Genomic DNA, 17,806 nt, shown 5'->3' with positions numbered 1-17,806 from the left:
TCTGCTCCAGAAAGCAGAGCAGAGCTGCCACGTATTGAAGGCCCCTAGGTCCAAAGCGCAGCGAAAGCTACTTCGCTACCTCTCCAGAATTTCCTCTTTACATGAAGCTGCGATACCTCTGGACTAATTCAGTTGCCACATCCATGCAGTCCTTGGCATCCTTTCTGTCATGTGAACTGCTGTAACGAAGGTTTTATGATCTGCACATCTGCTGAGGGGAAAGCAGCAAGCCACAAGATCTTCAGGAAGTTAAACACTAACCGGTGGGTATTTCTTACATAAGGCAGCAGCCAAAATGCAAAGATCGAATGAAAAAGCAGCCCTGTCAAACAGATCAAATCAAAATAGATTACAGTCACGTCCTTAAATAGAAACACAAAGTTGTCACACGTGTAATATTACACGTGCTGTGAAGTGTCCTGAAGATATATCCTGCAAGTATATTCCACCTGTGGGAGGCTCAGGAGGATATCATTATTGCCCATCTCTGTACAAAAACGCCAAACACCAAGCTCACGTAATCAAAGGGCAACCCCACAAGGTCCACAGGCAGACTCTACCTGAAGCCACAGAAAGCTTCCCTGAGCCAAGTAAAACGGTAGACAGAGATGAGGTAATGAAAGCAAAACAACAGAGTAGGAGAGTCAAAGTCGTAACGTCAAGAAAGCTCAACGTCCAGCAAGACCGCATCCCAGGGACAGATAAAGCTGATGAGGAAAGGGCCTGCCACCACCCCTCTATACAGCAAATCAAGTGCAGCCGGCCTACTTGGAGAAATATGCTCATGGTGCCGGCACAGCCGCTCTTCCATGCGCTCTCTGAGGCACCAAGGCCCCAAGCGATAGAGGTAACAACCGCTTCATCTCCTTCAGAAGTCATGATTTCATGGAGGAAGGGCACAGTCTGCCTGACCTCCTCCTCCTTCCTTCCTTCCCTGCAGATGACCAACTTTGCTGCCCAAGTCAACACGGCCAGTCTGCGCTGAAGAGATCTCAGTTTGGGATTTAGACGAGTCTCAACCCCATAGACCGTGGAGAAGAAGAAAATTTGTGTTCATATGGCTACACGAGTAATTGCTTGTGAGTGCTGAAGCAACGGCAAACCATAAAACGTTCGCCTCAAAAACTCCCTATCGTTCTCCTAACTCCCTTTCTCCCCTGCTTGGTATTATGAACCAAATTTAAAAAGAGACCCTCTAGACAGGATCTACATTTTGACAAAGTTTTAAAGGCAACTTGATTTGAAAGGCAACTTTTGATTATGTTAATCAAGTGTGCTACGCAATTTTTTTTTTAAAATAGTCATTAATGCCTCTTCACAACTAACCAAAAAGCAGAATATCAGAACGCAAGCAGTGCTTTTAATTTAAATGCACACAGGCCCGACACAATGAAACAGCATTATCAGAAACTGTATATCCTATCCAATTGCTGACCCAAATTCCTCCTAAACTTCATGCTGGTGTAGGTATTTTGACTATGTGGATACACCCACTGCAGCTTCAGAAACCCTCTCCCCTCACAAGCTGCTAAATGCTATAGAAATCACGCCCACGTATTGGAGCCTTGCTCAGCTGCCTCCCTACATGTACTGCATCATTATCTTCTCCCCTGCAGTGGAAGCCTTCCTCCTCAGGTACAGGGCATTTCAAGTGGTAATGCTTTTTTTTTTTTTTTTAACAAAAATAATTGTAAATGGTAAGAATGTAATGGCTGTTTAAGAGAATCTATCATAATACTTAAATTAACAAAGCCCTCTGACAGACAACACAACAGTCAATACCTGCAAGCGATACATCAGACATTCTCCCTTACCCTGCTGTAGATCAAAAGCATCAAAAGAAATTTCAGCTACTGCTGTTTTCAAACCCTTTATAACGCTCAAAGATCTGCAGCAGTTTGTCACTGCAGAGCGACGAACGCCCATCAGGCACCGCTTCCTGCTCTCTCCTGGTCACATTTTAATTTGTGAGTTTTATCAAGACATAGGAAAGAGAAAAGGGCATCGATACAAAAAGGCGTAACCCCACCTTGAATCTTTCTACTTATTTTTTGCTGTGTATTATGGTAATTAATAGACATTTCCACGCCATGCAAAAGACTACCAGCTACCTTCCATTAAGATTAATGACTAAACCTTCCAAGCACCTTTGGGAGCCTAACCATTATAATTCAGCTTCTGTCTTGCATGTCTGAACATTAAACAGCCAGTTAAGGCAAACGTAACACGCTTTATGTCACTTCAATAACGATCAGCAGACAGCCTTACACACAGCTAAGAACAAAACAAAAATATAGCATTTTGGAATGGACTATCATACTAAATTTAGGATCTAGCTTTATCATCGTTCACCCTTTGCTGTCCCCTTTTCACTAATTCTGAAGGTAAATGGTACAGGTAGTTCTCACACACCAGTCTCCCGTGAGGACATTCTGGCGACAATGGGTAAGGAGGAATACAAAGATCTTAACTCCATCCTCCCTAAGTAGCACATTAAGATGATACATTGGTAATTCATCAAAAGAAAAGAATTTATTCCACACATTAACTTCATTAGAATGGGAACCAGCACCTTCCCTCAAAAAGCAGCTTCTTAACACAGTGACAGCCACAATTTACACCTTCAACACATACAACCAGATTAAACTGGAATGGAAATACCACAGATTTCACTATTTCTATTTAAGGGGAAGTAATGATGCCCTTAATGCTGCCCAGGAAAGAGCAACACTAAGAAAGCTCAAGGAGGATTACTTACCAATGCAGTCAACGGAATTACACTGCAAAGACCTCTTCATCCTGGGAAGAGAAACTGCCTTTCTGGAGCATCTCAAAACTTGCATTTCAACAGGCTACAAATCTGGCTGTCTACACTAACCTGAAATTGTGTCTCATTCAGCTTTCTCAATATGATTAACCAAATCTTTCCTCTTATGAGCATGAAAACATGACCTTTCTATACTCTACATTCATCCGGAAGATACAAAAAGAGACTTGAGAGAAGAATAATTCTAACATGTCGAAGTATCAAAACACAGAATTAAAGACGCTGCTTTCACAGAACAGCCCAGTGAACGCAGCAGCGCTGGCTATCAGAACCGTGCATCAGGTCAAAGCTCCCAGGGACATCTCTGACTGCGTCCTGCACGGGCTTTTTACTGTCTTCAGGAGCAGCGAAATCACTAGATTCACATACACCAATACACAGGATAACAGACTAGGGAAAAGTACTGGAAGAGGTCAAGGCTTTGGAACAAAAGCCCTGGCACTTCCTATTCTCCCTCTGTTGCAATAAGTTACAGATTTTTTACTGCCTGCTCATGATTTAATGAAAGGCATCTGCTCCAACCATCTCTCCGCATTCCGAAGCCCCAAAAGCGAGCAAGTGTATGAGATCTGTGATGCTAAATGCACTAGTCCTATAATTAAACTACTTCGTGACACAGTGGAGAGGAACGTGCTGTTCTCCAGCGACAGTTCTGCTAACGGTCCCTGAATCGGAGGTAAGATGTTAGCCTTTTCCCCAAGCCCCCCTTCCCAACAGCTCCACGCATACAAGAGCCCTCCTGAACCTCTTTGCTTGGGACCTGTCAGGAGCAGGATGGGAAAAGCACCCACAGGAAAAGATTCACATACACACTACAGTCCTGATGGGAAGAAGTCAGGAAGCAATTCCTTTCCTTACCTCCCCCTGCACTCTTTTCCCAAAGTCACGGAGAGCGTGTGAGGGAACTGCCAGAGACGTGGCCAAGCTCTGGCTCCTTGGTACAGAGTTCTCCACCGGCCCCGGGCGAAGATAGGCTTTGGCTATTCGAGGGCTAAGAAGGTCCCTGTGAACTCTATCCACTGTGCTGCATAAAATGAATTACTCTAACTCTGGGGTAAAGGAATTTAAAAAGCTGAAGCACGGAATGGAAATCTCTCCGTACAAAATGCTGGAATTTTCCCTCAAATAAACCAGTAACCTACCAAGGAAAGCAGTTTATCCAGTCTCCTGAAGTGAGTAACTCCCCACAGCTCCGACCTTCACGTGACGGAGACATTTCCTGTGAGCCAGCTGCAGGGGAACGCGTGACTGGGCAGCTCTCGATCCCAAATTGATGCTCACAGGCTAAACGTTATCCAACAGATGAAGATGCTGATTTCACAAGAGCTGGGTAGGTGGGAACGGAGCAGAAAGGCTCTGCTCTCTCAGTGGAACATCTCTTGTTTTGATAAACGGAAGCGACTGCATTTTTTTAAACAAGCCACCCTTGAGCAGAAACCCTAAATGAGGTCAGGGAAAGGGGGTGGGAGGTGCTCATCAAAAAACACCATATGGTGCCATTTGTGGAAGTATACTCTCCAATCCAGCAAACCACTGCCTGGAAAAAAAAAAGTGGTGCTATCTAATACAGAGATCCCTTCGTTGCGATTAAAGAAGTTAGTTAACCTTTCAGAAAGGCTACTTACTTGGTAAAGCCAAATGGGAAAACAAACAATTTTCTGCAACATCTCTTCTGCAGACACACTCCGCTAGGCGATTCTGGCAAGGCCCGGTAGAATAAATCACCTTTTGCTGTTTTTCAACTACCGACAGCATCAGGTCCGCCTTACCCCCCCCCCACCCCTGTTAAAAACACAGTATCATCAGTTTTTATAGAGTATAAATACAAATTCTTGAACAAAAGATCCTGCCCTAGTGACTGAGTTTTTATTAGACTCTCAGAATACACCCACTGCCACACAAGTTGCCATAAACCACAAAGATTGCTGCATCCACCAGAGCTTGCTAAGTGTTCTTATTGCTAGGAAACCATCAGAAATTAGGGAAGAACTTAAAACCATTCCAAATTCTTGAAGAAATATAAAATCTGCAATCCTAACAAAATGGTAAAGTGCAAGAAATTCTTAACAACTTAAAACGCAAGACATCAAGGTTGCTGATGAACAACTTTCATAAATAAGATGACTTTTATGAATAAGGAGAAATCTGTGTTGCTCCCAAATTGAATCACCTGGAGCTGATACTACCTCTTCTTTTCATTTATAGCCACAACTAAGATGCCGGGTGCCAAATACGAATAAAGGTAGAAAGCATATTTTTCTTTCCAGCTGCAGAGGGGGCAGGCAGTTACCGGTGTCAGCCAAATATGCTGGCAAACTCCATTATGGCCTTGCTAACAGGAAGAGCTATTCTCTCCGACATGGATATTCGGCACGTCTCTTATACACCTCTTCCACGAGAATTTGGAATCACTGAGCTACCTTAAGCTCTAAATCTTGCACACATTCAGAGTTATCCAGATGAGGGGGCAATGAAAACGACCACTGCATCTTCTGGAGGTGAAGCTGAAGTAGCTACCAGTATGCAAATGTTCTGATCTTTGATCTGTTCTTCCTTCTCAGAGATTTCCTCTGCTGTCGGCGGGGGGAGTGCAAAGGGGATGCATGAACGGTACCGTTCACTTCCTCTGAACGGTCATCTCACACTGGGGTGCAAAGGAGAACAGGCATGGCTCACATAAAGCTCCTCTTGTGTTCCAGCACCGGTCTGCAAGGATATGCGTAGAGGGAATAATAATAATAATAAATTAAAAACGCTCTCATCTCATAACTCCTTCCTGTGTAAGTCTGTAGGATACCTTAGTCTCCCTCCACTGATTGATTCATATGAATCAATGAATAATAAGGAATTCACCCACCCAGCAGAACGTCTCCTGAAGGAAGAGTGCTAGATTGCAATACCGCAACTGGAGTTGACATCAGAGCCAAGGCTGGCACCAACAGGACAGTAAACTCAGCATAACAGCAACTCTTTGTTCCTCTAAGACTTAGAGACGCTTTAGTAACTTTTATTTTTCCAGAACCCCAACAAACGATGCACTGAACCCAAAGAGCGCGCACAATCCTTGGAGACAACTGCTGTTAGTACACTTAAGGGTACTCCTTACATCGTCGTTTACTCAGGACAAGACTGCTGGCACCAACAGCACCACAGCTGCCTCTCTGGATATAGCCTTGGCACTAGCTGCCAGAAGCATACTGAAAAGTTGTTACCGAGATTTCTTTGGCACTTCTGATATCCAATGTGGGAGGACATAGCTGTTCAAAAAGAGGTGGAAAAGAAATGACATCTTATTTCTAAGACTTCTGAGACTACCTGCTTCTGAAAATAAGAGATGGTGAGAAATGGGCATAAGGAGAAACGTTCTGTTTCTACCACAGTACCTTTAAATACTGGTACAGGGATACCAGAATCCACTATGGCTCGATTCTTAGGAGATACACCCTGCAACAGCTTACAAGGATGTGAAAAAATTTGCTGTACAGTGGATTTGGAGGTGAGAGCTATCAGATCAGAAATAAGTCACACGGAGCACGCTGGCACAGGTACCTCATCCTTCCACGCTAGCATTTAGCATCCATTTCAAAAGGCAACGCTTTTGTTAAACATCGAGAGAAATGCGTCTGGGTCCTCACATATCATTAACAGGAAAGGTACCGAATGCAGGAGGTAATATGTAAACCCAAACAGCTCGGGTTTAAATACTGAACGGGAATGCTACATGATAAAGACTAATTTCTTAATAAAGAAAAAAGTTATAAAGATAAAAAAAGGTAGAAAAACAAAGGCTTCCTCCCAACTCCTGAATATTTTAAAAGAGGATGTCAACAAGCTAGCGAGTAACAGTTCTCAGCAATAAACACACATCTTCCTGACTCCTGCCCAAAAGAAAAGCATGTAGTTTTCCAGAACAGAAATCCTACAGCAGCAGGAAGAAACTCAACAGCAGTTGGTTCGATGCCTTTCTAAACACCCTTGGTATGGAAACCCAAGAGTACACAGAGTTCAGGCATGGTTACAGCAAACATAGCTAGCCAGGCGGCTTTGATCTGCAGAGGAAGAGTGGAATCCCTCCATGTGACAAACGTCTGACGGTAATTTTTGCGTGTAATGTATATTCACCAGAACAGAAGTGCTGAATCAGGGATGTCCAACCCAGTTGGTCTGAAGCTGCCAAAATGTATTTGTGCAAAGTTTGGAGTATTTGATTAAAAACCATCAGAGCCACAATTCTGCTCCGATACTAAAACAAAGCCTTAACGCTCCATTTTTAATCTGGTGACTGTACGCAGTAGAACGCTTTAATCAGTAAGTTCTCACAATCTGTGATACCAGACTGACATTAAGAATTATTTTCAAAATACTAGATACAGGTCCTCAATACCCTTTGACTACAACAGGAATTGTATGTACTCCAGAGCTCTAAGCATTAGGCACTGGTCACACAAGCAGGTCCCAAACCCGACTTGAACTGGAGAGAATTCTGCTTTTTATGGCAACCCTTTAAAAAAAAAAAAGATATGCTTTTTTTCAAAAAAAAACAAAACTATATTTGAGTAGACGCTTCTCTGTCTATCTGCCATGATCCAATTTCACTGCTCAGCATTTTTGTGCAGCAGTGATGAGTGACATAACCACACAGGTTACTACTAAAAAAAATCCCAAGAGAATAAGAAAGACTGAGCAGGTGAATCAAGAAGGAATGAAATTTCCATTATATTTAATATAAATGTGTCTCTTGTTTCCGCTACTAATTTGGTAGATTTCTCTCCTGTGCTTACTTTTAAAGAAAGCTGCTGTAGCACTGTTCATAACTCTGCTTGGAAAAATAAAAACAAACCAGCTTTAGGATTGCTGCACAAGATCATATTTTATCATGGTCTCTCAGTGAAGACAGACATCTAGCTATTCATCACTCAGAAGGAGCCTGCAGAAGGTGCTGGGCTGAACAAATACATGATTTTCCAGCTCAGCTGCCAAACAAGAGCATTAAAAAAAAAAAGTTTACATCAACCATTCTTTTGTTCCCCTCCTCCAAAATTGAGGATTAATTAAAACTTTGTTTGGGGAACTTGTGTTAAAATCCACAAGAAGAAAAGCCTTGAGTAGCAGGAGGAGAAGGAGGTGGTTAGGAGGAGGTGGTAGTGGATTGTGGTCTTTCGCTTTTACAGGTCATCATGCAGGACTTGTTATGAAAACTGACCTTGTACAAATCAGAGAACAAAGCCCTACCGAGAAGCCACAGGTTCACTGAAAGGCGACGCTGGCACCCAGGAAAACCGACCAAGACCCGGGGAAGGTTTAACCATGATACAGTAGTTTACCCGAGACGGGACCTGACAGGCCACTTCCTGGCACACTACGTTAAATTCCACTCACGTTTTCTACCAACTTTTTTCAGTTTTCTGTCCTAAGACACTGGACGATCGGACAGTTTCTGCCTTAACTGCAAGTGCACAGTGTCTATTCCAGCACTGCTGTGCAGATGCACAAAGAGGCTTGCGCTGTTTTTAAATAACGCGTTGAGACTTTCACGTAAACGAGCAGGGTGAGCAAACAACATCTTGGTGGGAAAGCCTAATTAAACCCGGCTCTGAGAGTGTGTTAAGGGATACGACGCTGAGGACGCTACCTGTTTGACAGTGAGCGGGCACAAAGAAACACTATCATCAAATCATTAAGTTCCAGGGAGTATCCCATCCTTATTATCACAGCCCCTTCAGATGTCAGCAATTTTGCATGCTCTTAACAAAGTACTTTTAGAGAGAAATGCTTCCAATGGATTAGACTCTGTTTCACGGCAATAACCTTTCTGAAAAAGAAAAAAAGTTTTCCCAGCTCAGATGAGACAACTGTTTTAATGAAGCAGCAGGCCCAAACTTGGATCTACTTACACATACTGTGAATAGATAAGAAAATGATTTATTTACAGATGTTTCCTACCAACCCTGAAATGAATTTCAGAGGGAGAAAAAAAAAAAGGTATTAATCACTTTCAGCAAGCCAGCACTTAGGAGCAACCCTGCAATCAACCGCTGTGTGTCGTGGGACAGAGAGAGAGGAAAAAAAACATAAACACTAAGAAAAGGGACTTCAATTTTAAGCTTCCATAGTAGTTATGAAAAGTAAAGTGGGTAGGAGATTTTCAGGAAAGCCTTAAACATGCTTCTGTAACCTAACAGTGAACATAAATATTTTGCTTAACCCCTGCCTTCGACTTCCAAAAAAGAACTAATTACTCTAAAAGCTACCAAATGCCCCAAGAAGAATTTGAGGCATGAACCGCTACCACAAAAAAGCATCGGAGGAAGAGACACATCTCCCACAATCAGAAAGACTGCCTCATTTAGACATCCCCAAAACAACTGGGCTGAAGACACTGGTGACTCATTATTAGCGACGACGGAGCAGAGAAACCATTTGAAGAGGTGAGAGGAAAGTTCCATTTTAATTCAAGAGCGCTCTCTAGCAAACCTTGTCTGTGCTCTGAAACATAATAACAACTGAATATCGACTACGAAATACAGTTCATAAACACTACTGGCAGCCCTCAGAAAGCACGTGACGTGTCATCTCTACTAAGAAGAGATTTATCAGGGACTAAGAAAAATAAAAGTATAATATTTGCACCTAAACTCCTCTGAAAAAAGTCACCTTAGTTACTTTCAAAATCAACCTAACAATAATGACTTTTAAAAATAAGTTTGCTTTGCATATTTGTCATAGCTGTGCGTACCATCCGATTCACTATTCCCTTGATACAGTTCCTCCCTGTTTGCAGGGCTGTATAAAACAAAGAGGGAACCAATGACCTAGAAACACATGTAGACTCTCAAACGGCTTTAAACGCATTAACTTAACACTTGCTCCAAATGCACGGCAACTCTGCCCCTTTTACTTTGGCTTAATTTTGTCAGGAGGCCTGGGTGTATTCTTATTTGAGGCTTTTTCAGGAATAGAAGGCAGATTTTTCAGAAAGCCAAAGAAAGGAGGGCTTTGAGGGGGTTTCTTGTTTCTTTATTTTTTTAGAGGGTGTATGTTTACATGGCACAGCGCAGAGCCAAGCAGGACAACTCCAACCAGCTCCGGAACCGGAAGCTGCTCGGCATGTCAGTACAGCTCTCCGCTAATTAGCAGGGTAATGAGAAACAGAATATATCTGTTTCCAGAAAGAGACGACAAAAAATATATATATTTTTTTTTCTGCAGCACAACTGATTATTTCTCATGGTGCTGCCCTGTACCACGCAGACGTACCCGAACAAGCTTCAGGAATGCTGAGTTTTGGGTTTATGAAACTGAAATGTTGAGTTTCAAGGGTTTAGAGCTATACTGCCCAGCAAAGAAGTTTACTGATCTCTGCACAGCCCTCTAGGGGGAAAAAAAAAAAAAGTAAATATGCAGCACAGATTAAAACTATGTTAAACATAACTCCCCATGGCCATAGGTAACCGGTCCAAAGGGGCAGCGGGAACAAGATCCATCTGCAAAACTTCAGTCTGATCATCCGTCAGAGCCCTCCCCCGGCTCGCACCGATTACCACCGCCTGTCACGCGGCACAGCAGCGCACCTTTTATTGTTATCCTTGGTTGCACCAGGTCTGTTTTAAACACGCTTTCCAGCGTGGCAAAGCAAAACGTTGCAGTCGCTCTTCCCGGGCAGTTCAAAACTCAGGTTTGCTCAACCCGGGCCAGAAACGCTCAAGCTCTCTTTTAGGCGCAGCCCCGTCCCGCGAGCCGCTCGGCACCCGCAGAAGGCGCGCGATCCCGCTCCCTCGGCCGAGGGAAGGGGCCGCGTCCGCACCCGGCGCGCGTGCCAGCCGCGGTTAGGGCTACGGGCGCAACGACGGGGCCGGGGGGACGCAGCGCGGTCGGACGTCGCTGTCACAGCCAGCGAGCGCCAGCTCCGCTCCCCACGAGCTTCGACGAAGCGGAGGGAGCGGGGCGGCGTGGCGCGGTGGGTGCCTCTCCTCGCCTCCTCCGAGGGGGTCGGCTCGCCCCCACGCTCAATGCCGAGAGGCCTCTGGGGAGGCAGGGGCAGGAGGGGCAAGAGGGGCAGGAGGGAAAGGGGCAGGAGGGAAAGGGGCAGGAGGGGCAGGAGGGGCAGGGGCAGGAGGGGCAGGAGGGGCAGGGGCAGGAGGGGCAGGAGGGGCAGGAGGGGCAGGGGCAGGAGGGGCAGGAAGGGCTGGGGCAGGAGGGGCAGGAGGGAAAGGGGCAGGAGGGGCAGGAGGGAAAGGGGCAGGAGGGAAAGGGGCAGGAGGGGCAGGAGGGGCAGGAGGGAAAGGGGCAGGAGGGGCAGGAGGGGCAGGAGGGAAAGGGGCAGGAGGGGCAGGAGGGAGAGGGGCAGGAGGGAGAGGGGCAGGAGGGAGAGGGGCAGGAGGGAGAGGGGCAGGAGGGAGAGGGGCAGGAGGGAGAGGGGCAGGAGGGAGAGGGGCAGGAGGGAGAGGGGCAGGAGGGAGAGGGGCAGGAGGGGCAGGGCCGCCGAGGCAGGCCCGGCCTCCAGCACGCAGCGGCCAGGGCAGCCGGCAGCCGCCTCTGAGAAGCGGCCGGGCGGCAGCGGCTCGCCGGGCCGAACCGGGCCGGGCCTGAGGCGAGGGGGAAGGGCGGCAGCGGGGGCCGGCTCCTCACCTTGTAGACGTCGCCGTAGGTGCCGCTGCCCACCCGCTGCACCAGCTCGTAGTCCTGCTGCGGGTTGCGCCTCAGGATGTCCCCGCCGGGCCGCGCCAGCTGCTCCATCTTCGGCCCGCGCCGCCGCCCTCGCCCTCCTCCTCCTCCTCCTCGTCGTCGCCTAGCGCGGCCGCCAGCCCGCGGCCCGCATGGCCGCGGCCGCCGCCTGCCAGGCAAAGCGGCGCTGAGCGGGGGCAGCGGCTCGGCCGGCACAAAGGCGGCGGCGGCCGTTGGGCCCGGCGGCTCCTCAGAGCGGGGGAGGGGGGGAAGGAGGAGGCGGCGGCGCTGCCGCCGCTGCTGCCGCCGCCGCCGGGCCCGGAGCCTCCGGCCAGGCCGCGCCGGCTCTTACCTGCGCGCCCGTCGTGCCGGCCGAGGGGGAGCCGAGCCGAGCCGAGCCGGGACGGGCCGGGCCGGGAGGCGACGCGACGGCAGGGCGCCTCAGCGACGCCGCAGCGCCACGGCGCGGCCGCCGGCCCGGCCCCTTCCCCCGCCCCCGAGCGAAGGCCGCCGGCGGCTCCGGCTGCCGCTCGGGCCGCGCCAGCAGGGCCGGGGCAGGCGGGCAGGACCTCACCCCCCCCCCCCCGCCACCCCCGCCAGGCTGCCCACGCTGTTTTCGTGTCACGGCGTGGGTCAGAGCGCTTTGGTGCCGGGCACCTCCGAGCTGTTCGCCCGGCCGGGGACGTGTCGGCAAGAGCGGACCCCACTCGCCCAAGGGCGGCCAGGGGCCTGGGGCTGCAGCCCCGTCCTGGGCAGGCGGGGTGGGGACCCCGTCCTGGGCAGGCAGGATGGTGACCCCGTCCTGGGCAGGCAGGATGGTGACCCCGTCCTGGGCAGCGGGGATGGTGACCCCGTCCTGGGCAGCAGGGATGGTGACCCCGTCCTGGGCAGCAGGGATGGTGACCCTGTCCTGGGCAGCAGGGATGGTGACCCCGTCCTGGGCAGCGGGGATGGTGACCCCGTCCTGGGCAGCGGGGATGGTGACCCTGTCCTGGGCAGCAGGGATGGTGACCCCGTCCTGGGCAGCGGGGATGGTGACCCTGTCCTGGGCAGCAGGGATGGTGACCCTGTCCTGGGCATGGGGGATGGTGACCCTGTCCTAGGCAGCAGTGATGGTTGCCCCATCCTGGGCAGTGGGGATGGTGGCCCCATGCTTGGCAGGTGGGAATGGTGGCCCCATGCTTGGCAGGCGGGGTGGGGACCCCGCCGTGGGCACCAGGGATGGTGACCCCGTCCTGGGCACCGGGGATGGTGGCCATGTCCTGGGCAGCGGGGATGGTGACCCTGTCCTGGGCAGCGGGAATGGTGGCCATGTCCTGGGCAGCAGGGATGGTGACCCTGTCCTGGGCAGGCAGGATGGTGACCCTGTCTTGGGCAGCGGGGATGGTGACCCTGTCCTGGGCACTGGGGATGGTGACCCCGTCCTGGGCAGGTGGGGATGGTGACCTTGTCCTGGGCAGCAGGGATGGTGACCCTGTCCTGGGCACTGGGGATGGTGACCCCGTCCTGGGCAGGTGGGGATGGTGACCTTGTCCTGGGCAGCAGGGATGGTGACCCTGTCCTGGGCACTGGGGATGGTGACCCCGTCCTGGGCAGGCAGGATGGTGACCCTGTCCTGGGCAGCAGGAATGGTGGCCATGTCCTGGGCAGCAGGGATGGTGACCCTGTCCTGGGCAGGCAGGATGGTGGCCATGTCCTGGGCAGGCAGGATGGTTGCCCCATCCTGGGCAGTGGGGATGGTGGCCCCATCCTGGGCAGGTGGGGATGGTGGCCATGTCCTGGGCAGGCAGGATGGTGACCCTGTCCTGGAAAAGCGGGATGGTTGCCCCATCCTGGGGAGCATGGATGGTGACCCCATCCTGGGCAGGCAGGATAGTGACCCCATCCTGGGCAGCAGGGATGGTGATCCCATCCTGGACAAGCAGGATGGTCACCCCATGCTTGGCAGCAGGGATGGTGGCCCCATCCTGGGGAGGCAGGATAGTGACCCTGTCCTGGGCAGGTGGGGATGGTGACCCCATCCTGGACGAGTGGGATGGTCTCCCCATGCTTGGCGGTAGGGATGGCGACCCTGTCCTGGGCAGGTGGGGATGGCGACCCTGTCCTTGGCAGCAGAGATGGTGACCCCATCCTGGACAGGTGGGATGGTGGCCCCATCATGGGCAGGCGGGATGGTGGCCCCTTCCTTGGCAGCAGGGATGGTGGCCCTGTCTGTGGCTGCAGGGATGGTGGCCCCATCATGGGCAGGTGGGATGGCGGCCCTGCAGCCCTCTCCCCTAATCCTGTCTGCGGACGAGTTGAGTGCGGCAGCGTTCGGCTCTGCGGGCAGCTGGTGCGATGGATAGGTGCGGCGGGGCTCAGACTTGCTGGGACTCGTCTCCTCGGGCTCCTGAACTCCAAAACGCCCCTTTGGAACGGCGAGGCCAAGAGTAGTCTGCATCTGCCTTTCCTTCTTTTGTCTTCAGTGGAGCGACCAAACTTCTGAGCGAAACCCACCCTGCAGCCTCTCAGAAGAACGCTAAACGATTTGACACGCCAGAAGGAAAGGGTACGGGCTGGAGGAACGCCGTTGTTAGCAACAGTGTTCAACGCACACCAGACTCGTTTAGACCTAAAAGGAGGTGTGACTTTTCTAGGTGCAAAAAAAAACCACACGCTGCATGTGGGAAATACGTTCGCAAAAGTTAGGTAGAAGAAATGAAATGGATGCCAGATGTACGAGCCTGGGTGGTGTTGAGGACAGGGGACTGGTTATTTGAGAACAGATTCTGCCTCTTTGGCACCCCCACAGCCCCTACAGGTCTAGTAGTCTCTTGACAAAATAGCCTGGTACTGATTTTCAGTTTAAAAATGGAGTCTGTGTTTTAAGCTTACTCCAGCACTTTGAGAAATTCCACATGTGAGTACCTGAAACAGCACTGGTGATTGCATAAGCTTTTCCTCCAAAATCCAGGCTCAGGTCTGCAGCATAATTCATTAGGATCATTGCGCTATTTTAGGTTAAACTCACAGACAACGTAGCCAGACTCTCGGGATCTACACAGTCTCTTCAGATTTTATGGGGGTTTTATTTATGCGCTCACTTGAAAGCGAGTGTTGAAGCAGCAGGCTCCATAATGTAAACTGCTTTGCTTCCAGAGAGACAGGGAGCACGTGACCGCTAACTTACAGAGATTCACGTTTAATTTCCCCTTGCGCTCTGAAAGCCTTCTACATCCTGTATGTTCTCTCCAACAAAAATACGTAACTTTTCCTGAACACCCAGCAAATAAAGAAGAGAAAAAAACTATTTACCCTTTCGGGAGCTGTATTTCCTCCAAACGGTTTTTAACAAAAGAGTTACCTCTCCCCCCATAAATTAGCTTCCTGTGCTCCTGATAGCGAGCTGCCTCTGTCCTTTTTCTTTCCTCCTCCTCGGCCGAACGGTCCGACACCACTTTTCATTTCACACGGAGGACAGCGCAGGAAACAGGCCGTTTCATTTTCCAGTGGCAGATGGTGCAGGAAGGCTGGGCCCAGGGCCTTCTGAAGAATGCAGTTTAACGCAAAGGCTCCTGTAGCGGCTGCTGTTCTGCCCTCGCTAGGTTACTCTGCACTTCCCACCTGGGTGTTCGGCCTCCTGCGGCATGCCGCCAGCGTCAGAGCGTACAGTGCCAGAGCGTGGCCTGGCGCCGTATCCTTTCGGGCTTAAACTTTTGCGCGTGCACTGATTCCCATTTTGCATTTTATAACCCTAGACCACGTGGCTCTTCTGCTGAAGCACGTTAAGGAACGTGCTTTGATGCAGCATCTTTCCTCTGGATGGGTCCCAGCGTTACGTGGAACGCTAAGAGCTTTTACGTAAGGCATTACGCAGGATTAGAGAACGCGACCTGTTTGCATTGTAGTCTTAAGAGGAAGAACCCCAAAGGTTAATGTAATGAGACATCTAGATTTGTCTGGTAACGGCAGATACAAAACCGTTTGTGCAAACGTCTAACTGAACAATATAATGAAGGCACTTTCAAAAGCGCTGGAATGTACTGAGCGTGTGAACGCAGATGTATTTTAAAATAAGAAACTCAGGAGTATGACACACTAGGAGGAAGAAAAAATCGTTCGGCCCATTTCGTCAGGTCATTAAGATATCTTTAATTTAACGAAGTCAAACAATCTCATACTGAAGGTATTCAGAAGTATTATGTGGGATTGCTTCATGTTTGCAGTGCAGCTGAGTAATAAAAGACCTCAGAGGCATGGCAAGGCAGAAGCCAAAGGCTCATGAATCAGCGGCAAGGCCTGCAGCTTTCCAGCTTATTGATTCACTACTGCACTGTGTATGCTGCATGGAACAAAAATGTCGAGGAGACAAGGCAGGCTCTCAAGAAACGCTGCAGCGTTTTCCCTGTGATTGAAAATGTACCTTTCCTTCAAGTTTTTGGTTTTTCAGGTGGGTTTTCCGTTGTGGCGTTGCTGGAGCACCGCTCCCCGCTGCCGTGGGCTCGGAGCCTGCCAGATGGGAAAACGCAAGAACGACCGAGGAGATGTTTCAGGCTCTGTGCTCGCAGCTTCTGCCACCGAGTCCCACCCTGCACGCAGCTGGCGGGTGCTGTACCTGTGAAGGCTTCTCAGGGTCACTTCAGCTCAGGGTTTCGTTAACGCTGCCTTAACTAGCTGCTGAGCGCTGTCTAGTGACACCCATGAAGAAGCAGGGCAGCTTTCACAGAGGCCCTAACAGTCGCTCGCTGCTGAAAAATACCTAAAAATCTTGGGTGCAAGGACTCTGAAGGGAGCATGCTATTTCTGTTGGAAGAGCAGAAGGAGAGAGAGGTGCTGGCAAGGTGGACGGTGGGAACACAGCAGAGCGAGTAGCCCTGGGGAGGAGGAGAAGGAAGAGATGGCATCCAGGCCTGTTAGATGCCTTCTTGTCCATACGTCCAACGCAGGGATTTGCTGGCTCAGGAGAGCAGCGGTGTCTCGATAGACTCAGGATCTCTGTAGGGGTCGTTGCTGAGATGCTCAGGGAAGAGACAAGAATAACCAAGCTCCCGGGGAGGAGCGGGACAAGCCTGTAGGTCAGAGCTTCCCTCCAGGCCAAGAGCTGACTCTACATTGAGCATCACCCTGAGCGAAGCCGTATGAGGCTATCGAGAGACTTTAATCCCACGTAGGAGCATGGCATGAGAGGAGACATAGGTCAGTCCCAAACTCTTTTCCAAGGTTTGTTTTTCAGCTGAAGGGCAGGAACTAGTGCAGGCACCTTACTTTAGTGCCACGTTGCTTGTGCAAATGGACCTCGGCACACTTTGCAGCTGCTTGTGCTGTTTGCACTGAAAAGGAAGGAAACCAGCTGGATCCCCTCCACTCCCACCCGCTGGCTGTGCACCGTGGGAGAGCAGAGGTGAAGCAGCTTCGCAGTCCGTGACTGCTTAGTGCGACGACACGGGAAAGTGTGACTGCTCAATTAAAAGCAGTATTAAGAGCCTATCAGCACGGGGACGTTGGAGAAGCGCCTGGAAACCCATCTGTTCCTGCCCGTTCCAGGTGGGTGAACCTGGCTTGAGCATGCTGAGAGCTTCTTGCTGAATCATGCAGGCAGGTGGATTCAGTCATTTCTGCCAAGACACACGAGGCGTTGGAAGCCTTTCCCGGGGAAGAGGTGGATCTTCAGGGGAAATCCTAGAAACAAACTTGGCACGCGCAAATTTTGGCCCGGACTTAATGAAGCCACGTTGTAGAAAGGAGCCTGGTGGGGAGGGATGTTTCAAATACAGTGTCCATCTGTCGGTGGAGGACGGAAAGAGGGATTAAAAACAAATTTGGAAATAGATGGGAAGTTGGGCTTAGAACAGATTTTATTGATCTTTAAAAAGAAACAAGAGGGAGGAAGAAAAAGCTCGTGAGGCTGCAGTCCTGCAGCGCTGGTGTATCTCAGGGTCTGTGACAGAAGGGAGCAATTTGGGGGCTGTGAGGCAGTGACGCTCCAGATACAGCACTGAGACATGCACAGACTGGCCTGGAATCCATACTCGGAGTGGGATATTTTATTCAAATTCAGCAAAACCTTGCAAGTGTCCTGAGCATGCTATTTTGGGTTCAGGAACCTAAAGGAAACTGGCCTGCTACGCTACCACAGAAATCTTAGCCCTGTTTAACAGAGGACTTCTGCAATATCCTGTTTTTCCCGAGCTCAGCGCTGACCAGATCCAGGCAGCGCAAGGGCAGCCTACAGCGCGAAAATTGTGCGCTCGGAGCTTAGGAAAGTTGCAAGGCAAGTGGTCATTAACAGACCATTTGAGCAACAGTAAACTAAGGTTTGCTTGAAGTTTTTGGCTG

At 50.0% G+C, this 17,806-nt stretch overlaps 1 protein-coding gene across 5 annotated transcripts in view; it reads right to left on the bottom strand.

Annotated features, from left to right (window-relative positions):
* The window catches only part of MAP4K5 (mitogen-activated protein kinase kinase kinase kinase 5), a 71,766-nt gene extending 60,018 nt beyond the window's left edge, over positions 1-11,748 (bottom strand). For 3 of the 5 annotated variants that reach the window (XM_068947591.1, XM_068947590.1, XM_068947592.1), the window contains exon 1: positions 11,456-11,660. In XM_068947591.1, coding sequence (XP_068803692.1) covers positions 11,456-11,563 — 108 coding nt within the window. In that variant the 5' untranslated portion in view covers positions 11,564-11,660. Of the gene's footprint in view, positions 1-3,969; positions 3,989-11,455 lie in introns of those variants that run through there. The other 2 variants (XM_068947589.1, XM_068947593.1) reach the window with 2 other exon arrangements.
* Positions 11,749-17,806: the final 6,058 nt, after the last annotated feature.

The sequence above is a fragment of the Struthio camelus genome, chromosome 5 (assembly GCF_040807025.1).
Source record: "Struthio camelus isolate bStrCam1 chromosome 5, bStrCam1.hap1, whole genome shotgun sequence".
NCBI classification, from domain to species: domain Eukaryota; kingdom Metazoa; phylum Chordata; class Aves; order Struthioniformes; family Struthionidae; genus Struthio; species Struthio camelus.
This window is presented reverse-complemented; position numbering and strand designations above follow the sequence as displayed.